Genomic DNA, 10,665 nt, shown 5'->3' on the forward strand with positions numbered 1-10,665 from the left:
CTGATACTGCCAAGTCCATTTCTTCTTTGCAAGTGGGTTGGCTCCTGAAGACTCCCAGGGCTTGGTGAACAGGATTCAACACGGTGAAGGTTTCCAGGAGAACTCTCACGCATTACAACCACATAAAAGAAACCCTGAAACAATAAACTCCAACATTTACAACATAGCAAAAATAAACAACTACCTTCCCACTAGTTCCCAACAACATTGCAGTTACCTTAACAAGGTGTTAAGGGCTTATACAAACCAAGGCCCGAGTCTGGTAGCCTCGTCTCCTCCAAACTACATGAGCTCTGCAGCCTTCTGCTGCTTTGAGTCTCCACCCCTTTCTGGGTCAACCCATTCTGAGCATGGGGGTTACAGACACATTCATCCCATGGATGTGACTTATCAAGTCTCCAAGCCTGATAGCTGACAGTCGTTGCTTGAAGCGCAGGGAAGTCATTCTGCATCCCCTCTGCTCCATCTCATTCCATGTCAGAATTTCTTTGGAAGAAAGACCTTCCCAAAGCCCTTGAAAATCTCCTTGGTTTTGATGCTGTAGATGATGGGGTTCAGGACCGGGGGCACCAGGAGGTAGACGTTGGCCATGAGGGAATGCAGAACGGGGGGAGCATGTTTGCCAAACCTGTACACCATAGACAGGCCGATCATGGGGGTGTAGTAGACCACGACGGCACAGATGTGGGAGACGCAGGTGTTGAGGGCTTTGAGGCGCCCTTCCTTGGAGGCCATGCTCAGCACAGTCTTGACTATCATGGTGTAGGACAAGAGGATAAACAAAGAGTCCAGCCCAAAAGTGCAGAGCAAGACGAACAAGCCGTAGAGGCTGTTGACTCGGGTGTCCGCACACGGGAGCCGGATTAAATTGGGGTGCAAGCAATAGGGGTGGGCGAGCACGTTGGACCCGCAGAACGGCAGCCGCCTCAGAAGAACTGGCAGTGGGAGCAGGAGGGTGACGCTCTTCACAGCAATCCCCAGGCCGATCATGGCGATCCTGGGGGTGGTCAGGATGGTGGCATATTGGAGGGGGTTGTAGATGGCTAGGAAGCGGTCCAGGGCCATGGCCCAGAGGACCCCCGAGTCCATGATGGAGAAGCAGTGGATGAAGAACATCTGGGCGAAGCAGGAGTCCATCCCTATTTCCCTCGAGGAGAAGAGGAAGACGTTCAGCACTGTCGGAAGGGTGGAGAGAGACACCCCCATCTCGCTGACTGCCAGCATGGAGAGGAACAGGTACATGGGCTTGTGCAGATTCTGGTCTTTCACAACCACAAGGACGACGGCGCTGTTTCCCACAAGAGCTACGGCGTACATGAGGCAGAATGGGACAGAGAGCCAAGCGCTTCCGGCCTCCCATCCTGGGATGCCTGTGAGGAGGAACCTGGGAGAGGCAACGCTCTGGTTTCCAAGAGATCTCATGGAGGAGGAGGAGGAGGAGGAGGAGGAGGAGGAGGAGGAGGAGGAGGAGGAGGGCATTTCCCCCATTCAGTACCTGCGGGCACAAAAATGAATGAATCAGGACTGCATCTGGATGTCTGGTTTGCTTTTGGGGTGTTAGATACAGATGCCAATTTATGGCTACCAATCTTGATCCTCTTTGATCTGAGATTGCAAATGCCTTAACAGTCCAGGTGCTCGGGAGCAACAGCAGCAGCAGCAGCAGAAGGCCATTGCTTTCACCTCCTGCAGGTGAGCTCCCAAAGGCACCTGGTGGGCCACTGCGAGTAGCAGAGAGCTGGACTAGATGGACTCTGGTCTGATCCAGCAGGCTCTTTCTTATGTTCTTATGCCCTGAGTCACATATGCAGTATTTTCCATGCCAGTGGCAGGATTCTCAGTATGTCACAGCAAAGGACCCCAACACTGAGGCAGACGGTTGGGACAGTTTTTGGCAGGGGAGAGAGAAGAATGGAAACACGTGACGGCCTGTTGAACAGCCCTGATGGTCAGGAAGTTCTTCCTAATGTTTAGGTGGAATCTCTTTTTCCTTCACCTTGAATCCATTACTCCATATCTTAGATTCTGAGGCAGCAGAAAACAAACTTTTTTGGCCGCTGCATCACACTGCTAACTCATGTTCAGTTTGTGGTCTACTAAGACTCCCAAATCCCTTCATTAGCTGCATCCTTCTCTCTCTTTTTTAATTCAAGCGTCTTGACTCTGCCTGCCCAGACACTTCGTCCCACCGGTCCTCTCAAGAGCTCTGAGTGTCGTATGTGGCTCCCCACTATTTTGCCCCCCCCCCAAGAGAGCCCCGAGAAAGAAGGACTGGCTCATAGCATTTCATGGCCGAAGGGGGCTTTGAGCCGGATCCTGGTCCAGCACTCTGACCGCTACACCACACTCTCTCTCCAGCTAATTCCTCTAAAAATCCTTGAGGCTGCCTGTATTTTAACACTGAGAAAGGAAGTATGTATGTATCTGCCCTCGAGCCACAGCCAACTCACGATGAGCCCAGCCAGAGACTTTCAAGGCAAGGGAGAAGCAGAGGCCGTTTGCCTTTGCCTGCTCTTGGAGACTTCCTGGGTGCCTCCCTCCCACCCACCCCCCGCATCCAAGTATCACCCCAGCCGAACTTCTGATGAGATCTGTCTACACCAAACCAAGACACGTAAAACACAGCCGAGCCTTCCAACCCAGAGGCGGATCCATTCCCCTTGCAAAGGTGTGTGGGGGGAGGGCTCTTTCTTTGCACCTCTCACATCAGCGCAAGGCTCTTGGTGCCAGAGAGAAGAGCCAAAGTCAGATGAGCTCCAGCCGGGCCCTCTGTTCCCCCACAGGTACTGCAGCGAGTGGCTCTCCTTTCTTGGAAGGGTCTGGATTTTGGATTTCCCCTGGGATTCCGCCTGATCTGCACAGTGCTGTGATCAGCCCCTTCTCCTCCCCACCCCCACCGGAGACTAGGACCCCTTCAGAGGGTGGATTGTGCGGCATTATGTACCGGCCGAGCTCCCACCTCTTCCCACTCTGCAAGACCCACCTTTCCCAGACTCCTCCACAAAACTCCAGGAAATTTCCAACACAGAGCTAGAACTGTGTCCAGTTCTGGGCACCGTAATTCAAGAAGGATATTGACAAGCTGGAACGGGTCCAGAGGAGGGCAACCAAAATGGTCAAAGGTCTGGAGTCCAGGGCAGGCCCTACGAGGAGAGGCTTAGGGACCAGGGGATGTTTAGTCTGGAGAAGAGAAGGTGAAGAAGGGACATGATAGCCATGTTTAGATATCTGAAGGGATGCCATGTCGAAGAGGGAGTAAGCTTGTTTTCTGCTGCCCAAGAGACCAGGACCAAGACTCACGGGTTCAAGGGGAAGGAAAAGAGATTCCACCTAAACATTAGGAAGAACTTCCTGACCGTCAGGGCTGTTGGACAGTGGAATTCACTTCCTTGGAGGGTGGAGGAGTCTCCTTCTTTGGAGGTTTTTAAGCAGAGGCTGGAAGAACATGTGTCGGGAGTGCTTTGGTTGTGTGTTCCTGCATGGCTGGGCGGGGCGGGTTGGACTTGATGGCCCTTTGGGGTCTCTTCCAACTCTATGATTCTATGATTTTATGAACTCTAGCTGGGGGACCTCATTTCTAACCTATCCCAGGCCTTCTTGCTGGCTGCATTGTGCACATCCATGGTCTGTTTGGTTGTTCAGGGATCTTTTCTCTGCCCAGTGGTCCCATCTGGATGGTTTGGCTCCACCCACTTGTATTTTCCCTCCAAATTGCCCCCCCCTTGGTTGTTTTCTTCAGAAGCAGCATTTAAATTGACAATTCCTCCCCTCAAGGTCATGGGCCCAGCAGAGGGCATTCTTATAAGAAAAGACCAGATAAATATGTGCTAGATCGTAGGTGTCAAACTTGCGGTCCTCCAGATGTTATGGACTACAGTTCCCATCATCCACTGTCAGCATGATGCTGGCAGAGGATGATGGGAACTGTAGTCCATAACATCTGGAGGACCGCGAGTTTGACACCTGTGTGCTATAGAAGAAAGGTCAAATGCAAAACTCCCCCTGCATTACCTGATCTGGACAAAATAAATGGATAGCGAGTGGGCTCAGAAATGGCAAATGCAGTTCAATGTAGCAAAATGTAAAGTGATGCACATAGGGGCCAAAAATCCAAACTTCACATACACGCTACAGGGGTCAGTGCTATCAGTCACAGACCAGGAAAGGGATTTAGGCGTCTTAGTTGATAGTTCCATGGGAATGTCAACTCAATGCATGGCAGCTGTGAAAAAGGCAAACTCTATGCTGGGGATCATTAGAAAAGGAATTGAGAATAAAACTGCAAAGATTGTCATGCCCCTATATAAAGCCGTGGTGCGACCGCACTTGGAGTACTGTGTCCAGTTCTGGTCGCCGCATCTCAAAAAGGATATTGAGGAGATAGAAAAAGTGCAGGAGAAGGGCAACAAGGATGATTGAGGGACTGGAGCACCTTCCCTATGAGGAGAGGCTGCAGCGGTTGGGACTCTTTAGTTTGGAGAGGAGGCGTCTGAGGGGGGATATGATTGAAGTCTACAAAATTATGCATGGGGTAGAAAATGTGGACAGAGAGAAATTTTTCTCTCTTTCTCACAATACTAGAACCAGGGGGCATCCATTGAAAATGCTGGGGGGAAGAATTAGGACTAATAAAAGGAAACACTTCTTCACGCAACGTGTGATTGGTGTTTGGAATATGCTGCCACTGGAGGTGGTGATGGCCACTAACCTGGATAGCTTTAAAAAGGGCTTGGACAGATTTATGGAGGAGAAGTCGATCTATGGCTACCAATCTTGATCCTCCTTGATCTGAGATTGCAAATGCCTTAGCAGACCAGGTGCTCGGGAGCAGCAGCAGCAGAAGGCTGTTGCTTTCACCTCCTGCACATGAGCTCCCAAAGGTACCTGGTGGGCCACTGCGAGTAGCAGAGAGCTGGACTAGATGGACTCTGGTCTGATCCAGCTGGCTTGTTCTTATGTTCTTATGTTCTTATAGCAAATCAAGACACGTCAGCTAATTGTCTACAGAAATGGGCTGGGATCCACCCTGTGTATGTTCACTTGGCAGGAAGTCTGGCTAAGGACGGTCCAAAGAAGGTTGGAGGCTTGGATGGGCCATTTATTTTGCAGGTCTCTGCTGGGAATTGCAAGTGTATGTCACAGCCAGGCACGAAAGCGTTAACTGTCTGTTTGTACGTAAACAAGATCTGAGGTCACATTCTAGTGTTACCGCGCTGCTCAGGATAACACTTTCCTTACTCAGAGGTGGTCTCCGCCTTCGCAGCTTCAGGAACCTGGGCACCGCAGGCTCAGATAAATAAAGATTTATTGAGATGCTGACCTAGGTGTCAGCACCTCATTATATTACACTTTCTCCCGTCGGGGCACCGGGAGCACCACACACAGCCCACCCCCCTTCATCAACAAAATTCAAAACAACCAATCGATTGCAACATGCAGGAACCAATCAGTGTCCGATAGGCATCCTTCAAGTTTCGCTACCAGAGCAGGGCGAGGCGATGACGTGTTCACTGACGGGGGAAACACAAAGGTTTTCTCCAGGTGTCCAGGGTCAGGAAGCAGAGAGCGATGACGTGTGTCCCCTTATCTGCCTGCTGATGAGATTAGGCAGGGCAGGGCGCCTCGGCGGAGGCTTCCCTTTGTCCGCGTGCATCGGTAACTTTACACGTGAATGGGATGGGTCCGGGTGAGGCAGAGATGGCTCTCTGCCTTGGGCCAAGGAGGTTCCATACAATCACAAATGCAGGGAAACTTACAAATCCTACTTCTATCTAATACAAACCAGTTTCTACCTAATAAATACAAAACACAATAACTTTTTCAATCGTTTTAGTACAGACACAGTCCAGGAGCAGGATTCTCTCCTGGCTCCGCTATCACTAGTGAGCTGATCTATTGACGAGGCCTTGGCCAATTTAGTAGCCGCTGCCCGCCCGGCTGCCCCAGAGCGCGTGCAGCTGAGGTGATAACATTAACTTAGCCTCTCGGTTCTGGATCGGTCAGCCTCCGTTTCTACCATGTGCTGAGACACATTTAGATTCGAGTTTACTGTTTTCTCCCTGTTCGCCCTCCCTTTGGCTAGTAAAACTCATTATGGAGCAACTCGCTGGTATCTGGGTCACGATTGCTATTTGACTGTACTCTGCTTTAACGTAAATTCAATCAACAGTTTCTCATTCTCTTTGCCCAGGAAAATAGTTTCCATGCTGTGCCAAAGAGACGCTAAATCAGATTCCAGTCAATATTCTCCACCCAGAGCAGAGCATGTCAGAGAAACCAGATGAGCCTAAAGCAGGCATCCACGGGAGCTCTGCAGCCTTTACACAGCCCCGCACAAACCACCCCTGCAGGCACTGAGCGTTATCGGGGGGAGGGGGGGGGCTCCTCTCTCCCGGCTCCCTTTTTACCTCTTCCTGTTCGGCGTCACTCGCATCTCACCTTCCTTTCTGAGAAAGGTACCATCTTGGTGGAGGAAGCCATCAGGGCAAGCCGTAGCCCACGAGCCCAGCCCAGTGACTCGGGACGCCCCCTTGACAAGGCAGGATTTGCAGCCACCTTTTCCTTCACAAAAGTTCCCGGGTGCAAAACAACTCACCAAGCACACTTCCCACGATGGAGACAGGGGGATCGTCGCGGCCAGCAGCTGAAGAAGGACACCCAGCATAGCCAGGGACTCGGCTGCGACATGTTTTATGCAGCTTTGGGAATCCCGGGTGTGTGTGGGTGTGTTCGTGTGGGTGTGAGACGGAGAGAGACTTTCCTCCTACAGCCAGCAGAGCTCCCTGGGGACCTTGGTCCTGAGATACCAAAGGAACACTCTTGGTTGCAGTGGGGGCTCCCTCTTCGCCAAAGCTCTTTATGCGCCCCTGGGATGCAGGCTGTTGTCTTCTGCCAGACTCCACACAACCCATGGAGACCCAGGAGCGATTGTGTGCCCACTGCTGGCGTGAGGGTGGTATTGGAAGGAAGATCTGAGTTCCTCCACTGCGCGTGTGGCATCCATGCACGCAACCAGGGGGCATCCATTGAAAATGCTGGGGGGAAGAATTAGGACTAATAAAAGGAAACACTTCTTCACGCAACGTGTGATTGGTGTTTGGAATATGCGGCCACAGGAGGTGGTGATGGCCACTCACCTGGATAGCTTTAAAAGGGGCTTGGACAGATTTATAGAGGAGAAGTCGATCTATGGCTCCCAATCTTGATCCTCCTTGATCTGAGGTTGCAAAGGCCTTAGCAGACCAGGTGCTCGGGAGCAGCAGCAGCAGCAGAAGGCCCTTGCTTTCACCTCCTGCATGTGAGCTCCCAAAGGCACCTGGTGGGCCACTGAAAGTAGGAGAGAGCTGGACTAGATGGACTCTGGTCTGATCCAGCTGGCTAGTTCTTATGTTCTTAGAATAGCGCAGTTGCCTCTCTAAAAGGAGATGCTTGAATGACTTGTCTCCAAGGAAATGATTTAAGGGGGTTTCAAGGGGGAAACTTTACATTGAAAAGCACTTGGAGCTCAGCAGAGTCCAGAAGAACAGCCGGGCCAGATTCAGGGGCTCAGAGGGAGCGCGCAAGAGACCTGAACTCACCTGCTGGTTCTTTCTTCCATGGCCTTGAATCCCCTCCCCCCACAGATCTCCCCACATGGGGAAAGCGTCAGGAGAGAGGGAGGCAGCAGTGGCCATTGATGCAAACACTGCTTTTGGCTGCCCAGTGGGGCCATTGATGCAAACACTGCTTTTGGCTGCCCAGTGGGGCCATTGATGCAAACACTGGCTGTTGGCTGCCCAGTGGGGCTTTCCTGCCGTTTTTATTTACACAGGGATTTTCCCGCTTGCGAAGTGTCCCAAGCCGAGCCAACCTGCCATTTTGCCCACCTGTCACTTCCTTGTTTTTTCCATGCAACTTCCCCTGGGGGAGATGGCCATGAATCAGAGCCCACCTGTTCAGGTGGGTGCAGAGGAATTTGCTTACAGAAGTCCCACTGGGAATTCACAGAAGAAGAAGTAGTAGTAGTAATAAGAACACAAGAACATAAGAACAAGCCAGCTGGATCAGACCAGAGTCCATCTAGTCCAGCTCTCTGCTACTCGCAGTGGCCCACTTTATCTCTGTCAACGTTTTCTACCCCATGCATAATTTTGTAGACTTCAATCCTATCCCCCCTCAGACGTCTCCTCTCCAAACTAAAGAGCCCCAAACGCTGCAGCCTCTCCTCACAGGGAAGGTGCTCCAGTCCCTCAATCATCCTCGTTGCCCTTCTCTGCACTTTGTCTATCTCTTCGATAGCCTTTACACACACGAACTAATAGTAGCTTGGATTTATACCCCATCTTCCTCTCCTGTAAGGAGACTCAAAGGGGCTCACAAACTCCTCTCCCTTCCCTGCAACAGACACCTTGTCAGGTAGGTGGGGCTGAGAGAGTTCTGACACGTCAGGAACAATACATTTAAATTCTGATAAAAGTATCCCTGTAATGATCTTGATATCATGCTATAAAGAAGAAACCTTCACTGATGGAGACGTATGAAAATGTATGTCAACGCGTTATGCGTTTTGAAGGTATGCTGGAGCGTGCGCCATGCACATAATGAACGGAGTAAGGGACTGCTATTATATTAGGCTTTGTATGGCCACTAAGTGATCCAGGAGTCACTTTAATTGAAGTGATTCTTTAAGACCTGCTGTTCTTTTGGGAGATTCTACACTTCTGGTGTACATCTGGAAGGTTTACACACTATAAGAACATAAGAACAAGCCAGCTGGATCAGACCAGAGTCCATCTAGTCCAGTTCTCTGCTCCTCACAGTGGCCCACCAGGTGCCTTGGGGAGCTCACATGCAGGAGGTGAAAGCAATGGCCTTCTGCTGCTGCTGCTCCCCCTGAGCACCTGGTCTGCTAAGGCCTTTGCAATCTGAGATCAAAGAGGATCAAGATTGGTAGCCATAAATCGACTTCTCCTCCATAAATCTGTCCAAGCCCCTTTTAAAGCTATCCAGGTGAGTGGCCATCACCACCTCCTGTGGCAGCATATTCCAAACACCAATCGCACGTTGCGTGAAGAAGTGTTTCCTTTTATCAGTCCTAATTCTTCCCCCCAGCATTTTCAATGGATGCCCCCTGGTTCTAGTATTGTGAGAAAGAGAGAAAAATGTCTCTCTGCCCACATTTTCTACCCCATGCATAATTTGATAGACTTCAATCACATCCCCCCAAAGGACCTCCTCGGTGACACTGAAATAAGTTGGATACACGGATCGGGACACCAAGTGCAGCTCACAACGCATGATGTACTTGCCACGTCTGAAGGACTGTAGCCACTTTAAAAATTCTGATAGAGGCACAGACTGACTGAATGTGACAACTCAAATTCTACATTTGATATGTAAGAATCATAGTTGTGTAGCATAATATTTATTGCATTTATTTGTATCTATTTATTGTATGTTAAGCAATTGCTTCTATATATTGCACTTAAGGTTATGGTTTCAGGGTACATAGAATTTTTTGCATACACTGTGATCATATATTGATAATACAGCCAATAGCCATAAGGGCTGTTGGGACAGTGGAACTCACTGCCTCGGAGTGTGGTGGAGTCTCCTTCTTTGGAGGTTTTTTTAAAGAGGCTGGATGAACACATGTCGTGAGTGCTTTGATTGTGTGTTCCTGCATGGTAGGGGGTTGGACTAGATGACCCTTGGGGGTCTTTTCCAAGTCTATGATGGCTCATGGCAGTCAGGGCACAAATTCAACGAGAGACTCCTCCTGAAGTATCTGCAGAACGGGCCCGACGGGAACCATTCCGCACTAAGTGGCCTGTTGTCTTTATGGGTAGACCCGAGTAGCACACGTTGCAGTAGTCTAGCCTAAAGGCAACCAGAGGAGGCCCCGCCCCTACCCACACCCCATGGCCAGACCAGGGCAATTGAGTCGAGGTAGAGGCTCACCTTCTGGGCTCAACATTCCTGGAGGAATGCTTTTCTTTTCTTTTTTTTAGCTTTAGTAATTTGCTCGCAGTAATGCTGGCTCTGGTGCAACCCTTAGGATCTCAACTGATCTAGCAGGGGTCAGCCGAACCCATAAGAAGTCCAGCATTCTGCTACTCGCAGTGGCCCACCAGGTGCCTTTGGGAGCTCACGTGCAGGAGGTGAAAGCAAGGGCCTTCTGCTGCTGCTGCGGCTGCTCCCGAGCACCTGGTCTGCTAAGGCATTTGCAATCTCAGATCAAGGAGGTTCAAGATTGGGAGCCATAGATCGACCCCCTCCAGAGTGGAAAGCAACATGATGCCCGACAAGACCTCGGGCGTCCCAACCGGCACCATTGATCTTCTCCCGGTGCACTTTCAATGGGCGCACACTTAGTCGAACAAGCACCACAGCCGGGCTCCGGTTCAGGACCGCCAAAGCAGCATCCAGCAATTCAGACAAAGGGTGCGTGTGTGAGAGAGAGTGACTCTGGGTATCCCCACCGCATCCAGGACAGCCCACTGCAGAACCCCACAAGACTGACGCATGCGGGAAAACAACTCGATCGATGGGAACGGTGCTTCTAGGATGAACTGTTTTGTCGTCTCCGTGTCCCCCTGTGCTTCCTCGTGCAGTCTCATCCCCCGTGTCACAAGAGGTCGGAGGTTTCGCCACCCGGCCGTTCTGAGGCAGCACAGCAGCCTGGGT

At 50.9% G+C, this 10,665-nt stretch overlaps 1 protein-coding gene across 1 annotated transcript; it reads right to left on the reverse strand.

Moving 5' to 3' along the window:
- Positions 1-477: 477 nt before the first annotated feature.
- LOC125431703 (olfactory receptor 51I2-like) lies at positions 478-1,422 on the reverse strand. The gene has a single exon (XM_048494739.1). The coding sequence runs from the start codon at positions 1,420-1,422 to the stop codon at positions 478-480; it is 945 nt and encodes a 314-aa protein (XP_048350696.1).
- Between the last annotated feature and the right edge of the window lie 9,243 nt (positions 1,423-10,665).

The sequence above is a fragment of the Sphaerodactylus townsendi genome, linkage group LG04 (assembly GCF_021028975.2).
Source record: "Sphaerodactylus townsendi isolate TG3544 linkage group LG04, MPM_Stown_v2.3, whole genome shotgun sequence".
NCBI classification, from domain to species: domain Eukaryota; kingdom Metazoa; phylum Chordata; class Lepidosauria; order Squamata; family Sphaerodactylidae; genus Sphaerodactylus; species Sphaerodactylus townsendi.

What these genes read in the sequence shown, in the direction of transcription:
- LOC125431703 (XM_048494739.1), bottom strand. Translation starts at nt 1,422, where the DNA reads ATGAGATCTCTTGGAAACCAGAGCGTTGCCTCTCCCAGGTTCCTCCTC.